Source organism: Thermobia domestica, chromosome 5, assembly GCF_964235325.1.
Source record: "Thermobia domestica chromosome 5, izTheDome1.hap1.1, whole genome shotgun sequence".
NCBI lineage: Eukaryota > Metazoa > Arthropoda > Insecta > Zygentoma > Lepismatidae > Thermobia > Thermobia domestica.
In genome coordinates this window covers 56,031,157-56,049,482 of record NC_137458.1, presented here as the reverse complement: position 1 = coordinate 56,049,482, position 18,326 = coordinate 56,031,157, and the positions used below count along the sequence as shown (strand labels likewise).

Below are 18,326 nucleotides of genomic sequence, written 5' to 3'. Positions count from 1 at the left end.
TGTTCTTGAATATTTTCATTTCAACTCTATATTGGTTATTTTGAAACGTGGACTGTCAGTAGCGAATTCAATTCTCACACGTAAGAAATAATATATTTATTTTATTAATATGAGTGTAGTTTGGTAATTTCAGTCCGGTAATTTGAACAATATGAACTTTTGAAGTCGTAACATTACATTAATGAATTCTAATCAAAGTTTTGTTAAAATGTGTTTCTATTATTCACTTTTATTTGTGTGAGTACTTCACATTTGACAGAAAGGTATATAGAAAAACTATTCATTCTATAAAGTCATTAACTTTCTTAGAATGTAAAGGTTAACATAATTCAAGTACATGCAGATTTCAAACGAAAACATCGTGTGAGTTTTCATGACTTCAGTACATTGAAATAAACAGAAAGTTTAAAATTTAATCGCAAGTCTCAGGTTTCTTCCAGCAAACCACTAAATAATATAGAACATTTCTGAAACAAACTGAAGAAGGGTTCTATAATGCAAATGATGGACAGTGTATTCCGACCTTTGATGAAGTGCATAATGTTAGTGTGCATTGAAGTGAACTTTAGAACATTAGCAGGAATCTTTTCAAAGATCCATTACCATTGTTCCTTACGAAGTAAAAAGGGACGCAGGAGAGTATGAAGAAAGAGGCCTGAGTCCATTGACTGTGTCCAAGTAATTATGTTGGGGAAGCCTTTGTCTGTGCTCGACAAATCGACCATCGCGTTGGTAGTCGGTGGCCTATTATTCCACCAATTACACAGCCAGACACGCAAAAATAACAATTATGTGCACTGGACCATAATGAATACGGATTCAATGTATTGTCTTACTCAGAATCCAAATTTTGAAACCAATGTACGATTGGCCGCATCAATTTTCATGGACGAAAAATTTTAGCAATTTTGAAATACAAAATCACTTAGTATTTTCATCCGAAGTTCAGCATGTCAATGCAAGAATAGACTGGAATAAAAATCAAGATTCAGAACCAAATTTAGAATATAGATGCTACTTCTAGATTTTTTTCAATTGATTAACTCTATAACTCTTTTATTACTAAATATAACTCTTCTCTCGAAATTAATAAATATAACAGGATGACCAAAAATGACATTCATTAACCAATGTGGTGAAATTCTGTGTGTCAAAAAGGTGTAAATCTCAGACAAAACATTTTAGTTTTAAAACTTTTTCTTATCAATAGAAACAAACAATATTTTTAAGAATATAAAAAAATTAAAACCTAAGATACGGTGTATTAACAATCAATAATATTAAACGAGAACGCTATCAAAAGCTTTGTAATTTTCTGTCTGAAAGGATCTCTTCCATTAAAAGTGGCAGCAATTGGAAAATGTTTTAAAAGTATCAAGTTGATCCAGATTTAAATAATCACTTTAAGGATATAAGATCGGTAGATGCATTTCGTTAACTGTTGAATTCCGCATCAATAATGAATAACACGAACAATAGTCAAAATAATATTTTTCGTGAGCCAAATGCTGTTCTGGATAAAGATTCTTGATGGTAGAATTAAAAGTAGTAATTAATAATATTAAAAATATTACTACACCAGCAATTGGTGGATGATCATTAAAAAAACTTAGCAGGTACTGTAACCAAACTGTTATTACATTACTATAAACATGTTTGGAATCCAGCACGTTTTCCTAAAGAATTTAAGTTTTAATTTTTATCATATCCAATGAATTAAAACTCGGAGTAGTTGTAAATTTTAGATCTAAAGCTTTGATACCCTATAGTGACTTTTTTTACATTTTTTTATAAACAGATTAAACTGGCTTATTGATTATAAACAAATAATCCCGAGTAATACCACTGGTTTTAGAAAAGTATCGGGAACTTATAAAGCATTGGCTGTATCGACATTTACCGAGCCAATCAGCTCAAATGGTAGAGCGTTTGCTTCGCACTCGGGAGGACGTGGGTTCGTTTCCCACTGCCGACCATTCTGACTGGTATTTTCCACAGTTTTCCTCAGTCCTACAAGGCAAATGGTACTGGTCGGTACCTTCACATATCCTTCCCATTGTTAATATCGTTGTTAGATATCCAGTATAAAATGCACTACGGGCTGTATCTGGTGATTGTTAAATAAATAAATAAATATTAATTTTAGATATTTATCACGTTTCTTCACAAGACATTGTTATTTAGTAACTTCAGTAAATATCAGAAACGCATATGCTTCTGTTATTTTGGATAATCGTGTGTAAAAATGTACAAGGTACAAATTCCTGGGAAAATAATTCGTATTATTCACAACACTTTAAAAAACATTGTAGCTGATATTAAAATTAAAAACACATTTAATGTGGTAAGAATAAAATCTCTTGCTACAGAGAAGCAAATTAAATCTACTATTTTTAAATGTGTATATCCAAAAGATCTTTTGAATGTTAATTGGTATAACACATTAATGACAAGCTATACTGATGATTTAATAATTTGTAATCCCATAGATAAAATTGAAACAGGAATAAAAAGTATGGAAAAAACTTCAAAAACTACCAAATTGGATGAAAGATTATGGGTTTGAAATACATTGAAAAAGATAATCCACAGTAGGTATATTGAATAATCCTTTTTGTAGAAAGTAATGCGATGTACTATTGTGAAGTATTAGACATCGTCAAAAGAGGAAATTATTAAGGATGATGCTATCTCTGAACGATTCTCTTTACATACCAGTGTATATTTGCATAGGCGTACAATACTAAACCGCGTGTTTCTTTTTTGTGAAGATGTAAATGTTCATGTCACGTATGGATTATACCCGAAGGATGTTCATAATTTCCACCTTTTATTATTGCGTCTGTTAGTTATTGGGAGGTATAACTCATAAAAACAACACATACTCATTTGTCTTCCATTTCACCACAATACTACTTTGTATTAAAGCTGTAGTCAGATTGGATAAACTGTTCTAAAGAGTCATTGGATCTTCTTATCTGAGCCTGCGTCACCACGAACATAATTTCTTAAGAAGCTATTCCATTAAACCACTTCCCTACGCGGTCAAATATGTGAAGCGTGAGTGAATACTATGTAGTTTTAATATTTTAGAGTAAGTTTAACGAAAAGTAAATTTACGTTTTGCCACACGCTTTAAGTATTACCATTATTGTTTACTAATTATTATTTCTGTTCTCAGAGAGAACTATGCGATATGTACCGATTCTGCAGACTTTATATGAGGCACACCTCTTTGGAAGGCTTGTTCAATGTTTGGGCAAAAGGTCGTATCATTGTGGAAAGGTAATTCTTCAACACTAAGTAAATATTTACATCTTTCTAATATTATCACCAGCAATTGAAGGAATCCTTCGTGCAAATACAGGGATCCAGTTGCCTGAGATCCAACTTTTAAAGTTGAAAATACTTGTGTTTCTGAGTATCATGTTCCTTACTAATGATAGAAGAAATGAATACGTTGGTAAAGATACATTCATAAAGAACAAAATGTGTCGGCTACATTTAAACTTAACATAAGGCCGAATCTAGTAAGACATAGGCACATGCATGTGTAATACAGGATGTCCAATATATAAGGCAACCCGGAGTTTGGAATAGTAGAACTTTTGAACACTAAGTGGTACACGAATAATAGTTATACCAAAACGAAGCTTTGTTCATGCATATATTTTTAAACAATGAGGAAACGATTGAAGTACAGTAGTAACCACACAGTGTTGCCAGATGTAACCGAAGGTGTAAACTTTTTTTTTTTTTTTTTTGCAAAATATGTAAATTGACTCATAACTCATACGTATGGATGTTCTGTTATTAATTTTCAGTTTGCTTAGTTGGAGTAGCTTGAAAGCTATGGAGCAGGAAAAAGAGTTTTTCCTTTCCACCGACAACTAATAATCGGATGAAGCCTCTGTAAGGGGGAACTAAGGAGTGAATTGCCAACTTTGTTGATGTTTCGGTGTATCAAAAGGTTAGTTGAGGATCAAAAGGTTAGTCTACATTATGTAATTTCTCAAAACATTGAAAGACAAACTTCGAAATTATCATGATAAAACGTTTACTTATATGCATCCGACAACACTGCTACTATTATAAATGAGTTACCAGCTCTACAGTGCATGCTGGGAGTGTCCCCTGTTTTTATTCAAACACTCGTTCACACGTTTCACCAGATTGGCAGCAACTTTACAAAGATTAGAAGTGTTAATGTTCTCAATGGCACTGCGAATGTTCGTTTCCAGGTCTTGAATAGTTCGCGAATTGTATTTGTATACCTCTTGCTTTAAATAGCCCCATAGAAATGAATAACATTGTTGCCGGGCGAATGTAACAAAAACTTTATCATGGTAATTGTAAAGTGTGTTTTTCATTGTTTTCGGGAATTGCATAATGTAGAGAGATCCTTAGCACACCTTTTGATGCACTGAAATATCAACAGGGTTGCCAATTGAAAGTGTTAATTTATGAAAACTATGATTTCCCTAGTTCCCCGTTACAGAAGCATCATACGATTAGTTATCAGTGGAAATGAAAAATTCTTCTTTCTGCTCCATAGTTTCTAAGCTACTCCAACTAAGCAAACTAAAAATTAATGACATTCTACCTAAAACTAAGAACATCCATACCTATAAGTTATGAGTCATTTTACATGTTTTGCAAAAAACTTGATTTACACCTTCGTTTACATTTGGCAACACTTTGTGGTTCTTAGTGTACCTCAATCGTTGCCTCCTAGGTTAAAAATATATGTGTCAACAAGGCTTCGTTTTGGCATAACCATTATTTGTATATCACTTCAGGTTCAGGAATTCTACCATCCCAAACTTCGGGTTGCATTGTATATTGGAAACCATGTACGTAACTATTATAACTGTCTTACTGATACAATAACGACAAAGCAATAGCCGAACTATTTTATTGATAATAGATATTCCCGATTAATTTGTATGCCAAACGTTATACTGTAGTGCGACTTCCAAACATATCAAGTTGAAACTCATATTGTAGTATATCAATGTTTGTATATTACGACATAACTAAATAAGAGATTATGTTATCGTAAATATCTTATAGTCCAAAATTATTATTACGATCTTAAAGTATAATTTTGTTTAAATATAATGTTCTGTAATGATGACCAATCAATAGCTGACTCCGCGGTAAACTTAATGACACATTTAACATGGTTTTGGTAAAAAACGTTTCAACAAAATCGAGAAAAACTAATTGTTACGGTATTAGAAAGTATGGTGTTAGTGCCCAACAAGGTTCATATTTTTTACTATATTGAGACAAATTATTTTCTTATACTTGTACTGTCTATATGAAAATACACGGTTGATTAGCAGATATCTGTACTTCTTAGTATTCTCTTAAGAGTAACAAAGACACCTTTAGCAATAACATGCATACTCCTAACAATGAGTTACACATGCCTACTAGGATCACACCTACACCGAACAATTATGAAAATAGCTTTTGTAACACAACTGGACCAACAAGTATACAACATTTATCACATATTCAGAAGGAACTTTTCTCATATTGTCCTGGTTGGGATGCTATGGAGATATCATTTATAGACTTAGTTAAATTAAGCTACTAAATCAAATACAAACAAACAAAGAGTGTCTTTTGTTCTTTTCCCTTTTCGTATTTCACGGACTTACTAGTGTTTCGTCTCTTAAAAATAAAGAAAGTTTATTTTTGTGTATAATTGTTATGTGTGAATGAAAGGAATGGATCTGTTAACAGATTTATTATATTGATAATAAACAGATAAAATACAAAGTCACATTCTGCCTTTTCGCTATTATAGGCACAGTTATAGAGACTACTTAATTAATTATATATATGTGCCATTAGCATTAGCAGATATCTTTCAAACAAACACATTAACAAATGTGAGCCAACTTGAGATTTGCATTCTCAAAACAAATGTACTATTTAATCACACAAATTATAAAATCTAAATGCTCAGTAGCATAAGTGAAACCTGTTGTTGGACGACCAACCAACAATCTGGCATAGCAAATGTCATCATAACAAATAAGCAGTTAGGAGAATAAGGACAACTTACTGACCAGGAGAGTGTGCTGTCATTCTTGAAAGACTTCGAAGAACCTTGGTTGTCGAATCAACTCGAATCTTCAATTCTTAACTTGTTGTTAAAAGTGAGTCCTTTTATGTGATTGTGGCAAGACACTTTCCCTTTCACCAAGTTGTGTACAAAGATTTATACGTCTGATGAAATATCTGGTTTTCGAAGAGTGTTGCTATTGCCTTTATGTTTAAATGAGTTTTAAAAAAGTTTTAATTATACTCAAATATAATTATCAAATTTATATTAAACAACACACTAGATTTGAAATCATAGCATTCAATATTACGAACTGTTTGTGCCTAAGATTCTTTTACATGGAATTGGTACAAAATATTGCACAAAAAGCATAAAAGATCCGGACTGTTTCTTTTTTCTTAACTAGGAATCGTTAATGATTGATTAATTAAAATGTAAGGTCCCTATCAACTACTCAACTTTAGAAGTCATATAGTGTATGAAGTTAGATCCGGAATACTATTAGTTGTGTTCCTTTTTTATCTAAGGCAATTATTTTCACCGAAAATCGGAATTTGTAGGGTATCTGAGCGAAGAGCATAGAAGTGAAAAATTGAAACAATAGCAGAGGTAAACGTAGTTATCAGGTATTTACGGGATTGCATCGAAATTTATCATAGCTAAAATACCTTTACCATTTGCAGTTTTATATCTCTAAAATATAATTGACTAATTATCTTTCTTCCAGTGCGAGGAACAGACATTTGAGCTTATAATTATGTAAAGCTTACCCTTATTCGAAAGATGAATTTTACTTTATTTAATGAGCTTTCCAATTCCCAATTTGACAAAATTATGTTATAAATAATTTACAATATCATCCAAACTTTTATTGGAGAAATAATTTATACCTTGTTACCTGGGAACTTTTTTCAGATAGTTTCCCTGTGTATTTCACAAATTTACTTAATGTATATTTCTTACATTATGTGTTGAGAACTGGAATACCCAGGCTGGGTGTAAATATAATAAAATGTAGGAGAGCCAAAGAGTATTTCGAAACGAATGTTAATCTGCGAGTTTTCTTATTTTCACTACTCTAAGACTAATATACGCTTACTTACTATTTTATCTCATTCCATTTTCAGGTTCCTATGGATGGTTATCTTCTCAGGTGCAGTGATTGCAACTGTCCTCATTATTATGCAGTCTTGGTGGAAATTTCAAGACAACCCAACAGTGCTGACAATCGAAAGAAATAGAAACGAATGGGCTTTCCGCATTCCTACAGTTACTCTATGTAATGATCCTATAGCCAAAGGTCGTCTGGTGAAAAAATACATAAAAGAGTAAGTATGCGTGATATAAATAAGCTACTTTTGTCTACAATTGGCTATTTTAAATACAGCTGACTGAGGCTTGTGCTATGTTGCACAACCGTATTTAACGTATAGTCTATTCGACTTATTACGTAGTTTAAATCATGAACTACATAAGAATAAGGCTTCTTCAGGGACTTACCTAAACTATTATGCGACTAGTGCAGCATCATCTAGTGTTCAGAAAAAAGAGTTAAAGTATTTTACGCTCATATTTATTACAATCTGAGAACCAATTCATACATGCAAGAGTACTATAAAAGATAAACATTTCAGAACACGTTAACTTTCCAAACCTTTTATATACAAATTACATAAGACAAGTTTAAGAAATTTAATATACCGAAACTATCCTTGCACGATTTCAGATTGAACATATAATTTATGCAAATGTCTTTACGCTATCTTATATTGAAGTTGAACTTACCCATAAACCAATATTACATTTCGTTTTATTTGCAATTTTGTTCTTAAAAACGGTTAATATTTAGCTGAGATTTGATTCTTTATATGTCCGTACACTCACAAAATATTGGACTAGGAACTGTTTTAAAAACAACCCATAAGAAACTTAAAGTCAGAAACCTTTGCGGAAGTTGGACCATATATCAACTTACCTATGAGCAGAAGAAGAAGCGAGTGCATTGATGATGTGAAATGTAGAATAAATTCGACAGAGGATGATCAGAAAACATTTTTAGTATCATCAAAGGTGATGAAAAATAGATATAACAGTACAATTCATAATCGAAGTTGCAATGATCGTTCGGGTCTCTCCAGGTGCGAATACTCCCCAAAAAGAAAATACATTTTTTGCGTTGGGAAAACACTATTTTCTCTTTCTTCTCACCCAGTGACAGTTTTGTGGAAGCAAAAAAGCAATAATAATATGATACGTGCCGAAATGAATCCAAGATTGTTTGAAACAGTGAGAATGAAATGTCTATAGTAAGATGTAGCCGTCCACTGCACACATCGTTGGACAAGTTTGGAGTCCTGCTTGGACTGAGTCAATACTGAAAACTTTGTCTGACAAAACTTACAGTCCTGATTTATCCCATGTGACATTTTCCTTCCCACAGTTAAAGAAAAAAAATACGTTGTTATAAATCTGAGTCACTGAAAGTGCTGTGACTAGTTATTAGAAGCACCTGACAACTACCTATATAGAAACGTGTCGTTAGGCATTTGAAAAAATAGTTTCAGATGATGGAATTTTGCACTCAATGTGAAGGAGAATACTTCGAAAAGATGTGAGAATTTGGTCAGTGTATCTCTTTTTTTAATTTTCATTTCCAAACTTTAAAAGTGAACCTCACAAACTTTCTCCTTGTAATTTGTGTATGATCTCATATTCTGCGCAAATTAGTCTGTTGGGCTGGAAACACCACGATTTCGTTTACCAAAGACTATCTATCCAATATTGAACACATAGGATTATTCCTTACTAATGTTTAATACAACTCGAAAAATTCCATGATTTTAGGTTAAATATTACCTATCTCCAAAATATTTCCCTGTTTAGATTCCTTAATACATTTACTGCTAATAGAAGCCCCGGACTTTCCGTGAACGCAGCATATAAGAAAAATCTAAGAATGAGTCTTCATTCTTTTACTAAAATATCATTTTTCGTAATACGTTTGATGCATATAATGTTATTTGTGAAATAATATTAAATTGCAGTATGAAATATTCTCCATCATTCTTTGATGACAAGGTCAGACATAAAATTAGCAAATGATTGTTCAATGTGTTCTGAACAAAATTACTTAAGAATGTTTCATTGAATAAGTGGATATTATGGGAAAGAGAAGTGTGTATGCGGAAAGGAGGGAACTAAATGAGAAGACAAGAAGTCAGGAAAAGTTATTTATTTAATCCAAACATATTTTCCTGGGAGTAAAAATTGTAAAATAAAGATAAAATAATTCCAGGCTTGGTATCACCTTTGGTATAAGAACTGATAGCCATTAACGAAATCAGAACAGTGAATTCATTATTAGTTTCCTTTGATATATTTACACAGAAAAAATTGGTGAATCACTGCTCACTGCTATACAATATGCCACATATACAGCTGTGTAAAATTAAAGTTCGATTAGCTCTATAATATTTTGTTTGTAGTGTGTAATATTATATTTTTTCTTCTTCAATAATAATGAATTAAACTATATTTAATGGTTTTGGACTTACATCTATTTTCAGCAAATTTGGAAAATTGCCGAAGAAGGAATTCAATCATTATGTCAAATTCATCGAATCAGTTGCCAATTTGAATGCTGCCAATTTGAAAGAGTTTCGGCACTTCAAGGAAGACAACATTTTGTCTAATACTTCCCTTAGTGAAATTAGAGATCAGGTATGAACTTTGTAATAGTTTCAAGACTCCAGAAAAATACATTTACTGTATGTGAATGTTTCCTAATACTGTAATTAAACTATATATAATGGTATAATAGGTTGCAAAGTATACATAAAAAGCTCGGGAAATTCAAGAAAATCAAGCGAAAATCAAGCGAAGTGTGTAAAAAGGACAATTATGAAAATCATTTATTCATACACGTAAATTAATCGTCGTCTAAATCTTCATAATCACCTCTAGTCACATGATAAGAATTGTTGTTATTGTACTCCTTTGATATTCTGACAAACCGACTGTTTGCAATCCCCTGAATGCATGTTATTTAGTCAACAACATCACTGATCTATAAGCTATGTCTACGAACATAAAAGTGTCTTTATTTCAATCTCTTACAGAGGACGAAATTGCATGCATATAATTAACCACTTTTAATATTGAATCTCGGTAAACCGAAAACAGTAAGATATAGGGGAAGTTTTACTAGTTTGAATTTAAAGTTGTAAAGTAGATTGTATTTTGACTCTAATTATTTTATTAAGTGCAGAGTTCGGACATTTTCTACAACGTCCGGTTTCGATATTGGATTACATTTTTACCGTTCACTTCCTATGGAAACTTTACGTTTTAAAAGCAACTCTATTAAATGATTCTCAACACTACTAAAATCGCTGATAACAAAATTATTCTTTTGCTTATAATATTGGAATATTATATTCTGAATGTATTTATTTTAAATTTGAGATGATAAAAAAAACAATAGATTATATTATTGACAAAACTAAATTGACAAGTAGTTCAATCTCCATGCCAAAATGGCTGAATCCTTTGAAATAAATTTATGAACCCAGCTACTACTTCCGTCGAACTGAATTTATAGCAGTTTTCTTTGATTGAAAAGAAGTATTCTCGATAGTTAAAAAGGATTCAAATTGCTTCAAAAGAACACAATATAATACGAGTCCCTGATAATAGAGAGTTTAAACTTTGACGTTATAAAAGTAGGCTAATATATATTTCAGTATTATAAAAACTGCAACTCCAACGCAAGAAAGAGGACATTTGATATTACATTCGAATATGGGATTTTGTACTAACAAAGATTCTGCCAATTAGTATCATGTATTGAGTGAATTTATCTGCATAGAAAGTATGAAAACCTTCTGATTTCAAGGCTTTGTGGAAAGTAAGTTAGAGTTGATTTTGTTAGGGTTTATACAGGTCCAGTAAAAATAAACGAACATCAACAACTGTATTGGAAAGAAGAAAATTTTAAATAATTTCTTTCAAATAACCTTCATTAATCTCATACAGAGGTAGGAAGCATGTAATATATTTTATATTGTTGAATTTTATTTTATAGGTAAAAAATGAACCAAAAGTTTCGGTAGTACGACCTTACAGTAAGCTTACATACCAAAAGTTAGCATTGCGATCAGAGTATGGACTGTGTTTTGCAACAAATTCTGAATTAACTGTCAGTGCAAGGTAAGTTTTATTTTACCTGAAGATATAAGTATGCAAGGGCTTGATAAAGATTGATTTTGAACTCACAACAATTAAAAACTCACATAATTTTAATACTCCAGATTCAATTGTAAAACTATTACGTGTTTCGAAATGTAAAAATTACACTTATAACGAATTAAATGTGTTTATATACGTTGTTATCGAGCCAAGAACAAATTCTAACAAAGATTCATAATTCTTGCTATATTTGCGACACAACGTTTATTACATTACATTAAAATGAGATTAACATTCAAATTATAGCCCGTCATAGGTATTCAAACAATATCCCGCCTCCTTAGAGATAAAGAAGACAGTCACTGCTGTCTCTACTGCTGTTGATCAAGCATCGTGATTTCAGAACAGATAGTAATCCGAAAGGGTAAATATAAAACTATATGCTGGATGTGAAATCAGTATGACACCAGGAAGTTCGTAAATATTTTGTTGTGTTTTTCAAACCCGTGAGTTTTTCCTTTATCCTATTGCAACAAGGCTCGGTTTTGGATCAACAATGGAGGATATTTCTGGCGAAGTGCAGCTACAACTGCTCATACAGTTTCAAAAACAGTTTGCATTTTATTATGATAAACGGCCAATCCATGCTAGGTAATCAAGAAAAATGAAAAATTGACTCTCGGCCTTTTAAAAAAATTAGTTTTTTCATTAATGTTTATCCTAATTCAGGGTACTTAAAAAACACAATTAATTTTTTTACAACATCGCATGGCGACAGTATTACTGGGGGCACCCTATCTCATTCTTGATTATCCAATTGGGGGCCCCATGAACCACAGCGGTAATGCGAATGAATCAGGGATGTTTTGGTACGGGATTGCGTCACCTATTTAAATTTTGCTTATGCTTACTCAGGGGCCATGCACGCTGTTGCGAATGAGTCAGAGGTTCCTTGGCCCGGCTTATGCTTTTGTATGACGTCACTGAATTGGGATTTTTAGATTAGAGGTTATGATGGTTGTTTTATGAATATAAAATTATTAAAAAACATATTCTTCATGATTTATTTACAACGTTATGAATTAGTACAGGTTCATGAATATCTTTTATTTTCCTTCCCTTTTATGGCATAAAATTTGGAGATTGTTATCTCTTTGATGAGATGGTATATAATTGGACTAACACTGATGCAAATGAAATCTTCAGTTTTACGTCCAACGTTTATGCCGGTTAGGCTAAAAGAGACGGTGACGATGAGAAATGAATTAATTGGTGGAATGAAAGTGTGGTAGAAAATTGAAATATCCCGAGCACAATGTTGCCTTCCGCAAAATTACTTTCGCGGTGTTTGAACCAGGGACCCCATACAGCAGATACGAACACTCTATCACTGAGCTACCGCTCTATCACTGGTGCAAATGAATTAGAGGTATTTTGTTCGAGCGAATGTGTTTGTTTGACGTCGGAGAGACCCTATCTCACTCTTGATTATACAATTTGGGGCTCCATGGACCACAGCGTTAATGTGAATGAATTAGAGATGCTCTGGCCCGGGATTCCATCACCTATTGAAATTTTGCTTATGCTTACTCAGGGGCCAGAGACAACTCTTGGTACATAAGATTACCTTGGTTATACATTTAGGGACCAATGCCCCATAGCGTTAGTGCGAATGAGTCAGTGATGTTTTGACCCGGGATTGCATTATCTATTGAAATTTTGTTTATGCTTACTCAGGGGCCAGGGAATGCATAGGATCACTCAGGACACATAAGATCACCTTGATTCACATCAGGAGTTGGGGGCGTATAAGACTTTGTTCCCTTTGAAGCGTATAAAAATATCAAAATTCGGAAGTATTTTTTAACTTATTCTATTATTTTTGATGAGACTTTTTTGTTATATAATTGAGCACAGTGGTTTACTTTTTAAATTTGCAGTCATTTCGATCCTTTTGATTAGTATGAAGGATTGATTTTGTGGCCTTATTACGTTATATGATTATTTGGGGACGTACTTAAGATCATTCCCTTAAATTTGATATATACTTCGTGATCCATTTCGTTCCTTAAAATATACCTCAGAGATGAACATAGATACCTTTAAAAGTTTATTGTTTACCCTTACCAAGTTTATGTTAATCCAAGACTTCGTGATTTACATCGTTCTCCTTGAATAATGATTGATTACTATGTTATAGACATTGCAATCGTCCGAGTTCGATTCTTGGTGCTAATTTTAGGAAATGTTGGGTATAACGTTCCCTCGAGGCTAAGCGAAATGATGATAAGACATGGTGAAATGAGAAAACGTCACAAACTTACTTGGTTCTGGATTGGAGCAGAGACCTCACAGAAGAGAAATATGCGCTGAACCACCGTGCCCATTCAGTCCTAGCAGTTCTACAATAAGTTTATGTTTCATATAGAAAGATAGAAAGTCAATGTTATCATCTTTTCTACTTCGTGTGCGACTTTGACCAATGAAGGAAACCTTGCTGACTCAGTGCTAAGCATTGGCATTGAAACGTATAGACATAACCTTATTGTTTAGTTGGCTGTATTTAGAGATGAGTCAGACATTTAGGATTGTTGGTTCGAGTCTAGTTGTGATCGCTGTAACAATAATTAATAAGTAAAATTGTCGCGCGATTTTTCAGTGTTCCCAGCACTATCAGAATTAATCGATTCATTTAGTCAGAGCAGTTTCGTGACGAAAACTGATTTTTGTTTCGTAAACATTTTTTACTGAAACAGAAATTTGCTTGTACACAAAAATGTTTCTGAAACATTTTTTTTTTCATACACAAAACAATTTTCTGAAACAAGTTTGTTTCGTACACATTTTTTTTTTACTGAAACATAATTTTGTTTTGTACACCAAACTTTTCTGAAAGAGAATTTTGTTTCCTGACATCTTTTTTTTTCTGAAGGAGAATTTTGTTTCGTACACAAAACATTTTCTGAAAGAGAATTTTGTTTTCTACACAAAAAATTTTCTGAAAGATTTTTTCTTTCGTACACATTTTTTTTCTGAAACATAATTTTATTTTCTACACAAAACTTTATTTTCGTACAGGAAAATGGTTTTGAAACAAAAAATTTAGTTTGATTCTTTTCCCCTAAAACATTGATTTCAGAAATTTTAATTTATCGGTAAATAGATTCAGAAACTGACATTGAAATCGCAGTACAGAAAACGAATTTGAGTTTGTTATGTGAAATAAAATACAGAATTATTTTTTTCTTCATGTGCATTTATATTTCTTTAAGGAAACACGTGTAAGTTACGGGTACAAATTCTGTAAATAGAAAATAAAACATAAATATGCGTGGTAATATTTATTTGTTCCCTGTAAAATAAAAAAAACGATTATTAACATCTAACAAGAACATAACATCAGACATTATATTAATCACCAGGTACATCACGATAGTGAGTTGAGAAAAGCAAAGCAAATGTGACGTACCTAAATTCCTTTTTTCTCCACTGATTTCTGCAAGGTGATGTCATCTTCTGCACCTGAGTTTGTATCCGCATCAGAAGGAACTCGTGCATCGTTGAAGCATGTCTCGTGTTGCTGTTGACTCTTTGCTCGTCTTTGGGAGGTTATGTTGGTGGGATTAGGGAAAATATGGCTGTTACTCTGTTTTGGCTCTTTTATATCCATAGGGCAATGTGTCGTATGTATCTGGTATTAATCGGCGGTTTTATAGTTGAAATTGTACTTCTTTTCTTCAGGTTTTGTGACAAGATTATGATACTGGGTTCTGTAAATTTTGTGTGGCGTGCTAATGGAGATTTTTTCACTGGGTTGACTAACGATCAATTGCTCCAGACTATTGAAATTTAACTTTTGGCTTGCTGCATAATTGAGTGAGAATCCATGAATTTTGCATACATAACTGGTTGATTTCGTGTCCGGATCGTAGATTTCTAAAGCGTACTGTTTTGGGCCACCAGACACGAATTTTTTAATGTATGTTTTTGGTCCAATTAATTGCAGTTCATTTGACATTTATCCAAGAAATACTTCTGGTTCTATTGTCGGCTCTGATGATCGCTGCGTGAATATCATGGAATCTGTATCGAAATAGATTACTCTTTCTTGCAGCAGTTCTAAATATTTGTAGAGTTCCAGACGAGTTTATCACGTTGTAAATGCTTTAAAGACAACTTTAGCATTGTGATTTTGTACTAGAACCTCATCTTCATACTGCCAATAAAGGTATAAAAACGAATCATTGAAAGGTAAAATTTGGTTGACTTGTATATCTGGAACAGTTAGTTTCTGATACAGTTCTTTGGGTGGTTAATGATGGTCGTTTGGTTGAAATTGTCTCTTATAGCGAGTCATTTCCAGAAGGCATTCAAACAGAGTTTTGCAAGATTACAACGAGCTGAATTTGTCATTATATTTGATGCATCTAAAGTTATGCCTTCACGTTGTTACACTACTTGAATATACTGCTGCTTTTCTTCTTCGGTGACGCAATTGGCCGGCCATCCAGAATCTTCCAGCTTGGATTTCAAAAATGTGTTAATGTATTCGCTGAATAATCCACCGGTATTGGTTTCTGGATTATATACAGTGATGTCGTAATCCCAAATTTCGTAAATTTCAATTACTTGATACCCAAGTTCAATGGTTTTCTTGAATTTCTAGGACACCCACTTTCGTGTTAGACTTCGTTCACTGTCGGAATGTGTACATTTAGAATCATGATTTAATGCTGTGGCACAGGCAGCACAAAGTGGAAACAAACAACTTCTTATTTGAGCGAAATGGCAGTACTGGGTGAAAGATATTTCTGCTAGGCAAAATCTTTAACTTGATTATTCCGTTCACATTTCGAATGGCGGGCATTTCTGGATCTCCCTGTAGATATATTTGTCGGTGTCCTATTGGATACCGTCCACATTTATTGACATATGGATACAATGAAACAATATCCAAGTATTGAATTTCTTCGCCTTGATTTTCATTTGCGACGTGATACAATTTAATGGCATTAACACGGCCACCATAGAAGCTGTCTCTTGGATTTAATGGTGTCTTATTAGTATAAGGATGTGTGCTTAAAGAACAGGCCCATGCTGGATTGAATTTTAACACTTGACGAAATTCACATGCCCACATTTCATGTACTTTATATCCCATGGATCGTAATAATTTCATTTTACGCTGTGTTCTCTCCTAGCGATAGTTCATAGTCTCTTCGGAGTTCTCATAAATGGGCTGATCGCGGCCTGTACGGACACCGAGAGGGCAGGCATGGAAAATACAATCTTGAAATTCATACACGTGTTCCTCTTTAAGGTCGGGATATTTATAGTAATCGTCCAGATGAAAACCAGCAACAAAAACTTCTTTTCCTCTTGCTTGCCGTAGAATTGGATGACCCTCTTTTTCCTCCATGTAGGCAAGCCAGTGCAAAGCAATCCGTGATTGATTATTTCTGTGACGGTATCCTCGTGCAGGAAGAATACTAATAGTATTGGGTTTTAAGAAATTTCGTCGAAATAACAAATTGCACGCACTCGTCAAAGTGATACCCTCCATGAAGGGATTGACATGGGTTTCTTGTTCATGAAAGGTATACAAGTCACTCGAAGTACGTTGACGTCCTGGAACAATATTTCACAAATTCGTCTTGGAAAATAAACGTATCGTTCTGGTGTTCGTTGTACCATGTCATGAATTTTTTTAGTTCATCCACTATCGTTTCATCTGCACCATAATAATGGATGTCCGTTAATTTTCCCACATACGATTAATTTGCAGCAGTATTAAAAAGTGTGGAAAATATCCTCTCGTCGCTGGTAAATGAAATGCCTTGGATAATTTACTTAAAGCCATTGGCATGAAATTTAAGGAGTCAATAAACGATAAGTGATTCACTTTCATGCTTAAAATTTTTGCTCCGTTGAAGATCAAGGTAGGTTTCAATTCATGTTTTTCCACTAAGGATTTAAGAATAAAATGATCATAATACCCCTTAGAGTTATGTGCCAAAGATACAATAAGTTTGAAGTTTGGTCTTGCTTGACGTAACTACGCAAGAAAGGCATTAATCGGATCATCTTGAAAAATATGTTCCCGCTGTCCACAAACTTAACACGGATGATGTATATCTTCATCTTGAACACAGTTGTAACATACCTGTTGAGCTACCAGTAAATTGGGTTTATGAATTAATGTGTCTTCATCAAAGAAAGTGTCCTGTGTGGCTTCAATACTATAGAAGACAATCATAGCCATCTTCGCATGTAACACTGATGGAATTCCAGGCTTTAGTTGTGTCGTATGAGGCTTCATGTAGCATTGGTGGGTAGACATAACATGATTACGACAAAGATTACAAAAATAATCTGTACAATCATGTTGTCTTTCACCTGTATGGACATACGAATAAATGCTTAGACTTTTGGAACACTGTTTCACCATCTTGCATATTGGTTTACCTTTATGGTATGGTACAGCCAGATGATTTGTATAACATGCTTCACCATAAAATTTACGATTATATTCTGGGAATTGTTTCTCCGTATTGGCCTTACTGCATGGCCGTTTCTGCAAACATTTCTCACACATGGCTGAACAGTTCTTGACGTGTCTATTCCTGTTATTATATTTTTGTGGCATGCAAACAGTAATTGTTAGTAGAAAAAAGCGAACGTTAATGACGTGATGTCATAATGAGAATTGATGCACATTAAATTAATTTGAATTTTTCTTCGCCACCAGGCCCTTCATACAGAATATCTTCTCCGAAAAAGCTGGTGTATACGGTAAGTTTATAATCGGTCAAGTAGCGTTTCAATTGTCGCAATTCTTCCACAGATCCTCCATGCTCTACATTCACTGAGGATCAAGACAATAGTTCATGTACGTCAGGGAGAACAATACACTTCTTCTGGTTCTGATATTATCTGTACAGTTTCTTGTTCGTATCATAATATTTCTTTATTCCAATAGCAATCACGATCGCATATACTAAACATTTCTAGTCTGTGTTTTTTACACGTAAAATGCCACTCTTGCGTTTTAGCAACTTGT

The 18,326-nt window shown here is 33.3% G+C and overlaps 1 protein-coding gene across 1 annotated transcript in view; it reads left to right on the top strand.

Annotated features, from left to right (window-relative positions):
* Positions 1 to 3,196: 3,196 nt before the first annotated feature.
* Positions 3,197 to 18,326, top strand: part of LOC145685090 (uncharacterized) — a 73,615-nt gene continuing 58,485 nt past the window's right edge. The window contains exons 1-4 of the mRNA XM_081757433.1: positions 3,197 to 3,285; positions 7,207 to 7,407; positions 9,646 to 9,799; positions 11,163 to 11,287. Coding sequence (XP_081613559.1) covers positions 3,197 to 3,285; positions 7,207 to 7,407; positions 9,646 to 9,799; positions 11,163 to 11,287 — 569 coding nt within the window. The remainder of the gene's footprint in view (positions 3,286 to 7,206; positions 7,408 to 9,645; positions 9,800 to 11,162; positions 11,288 to 18,326) is intronic.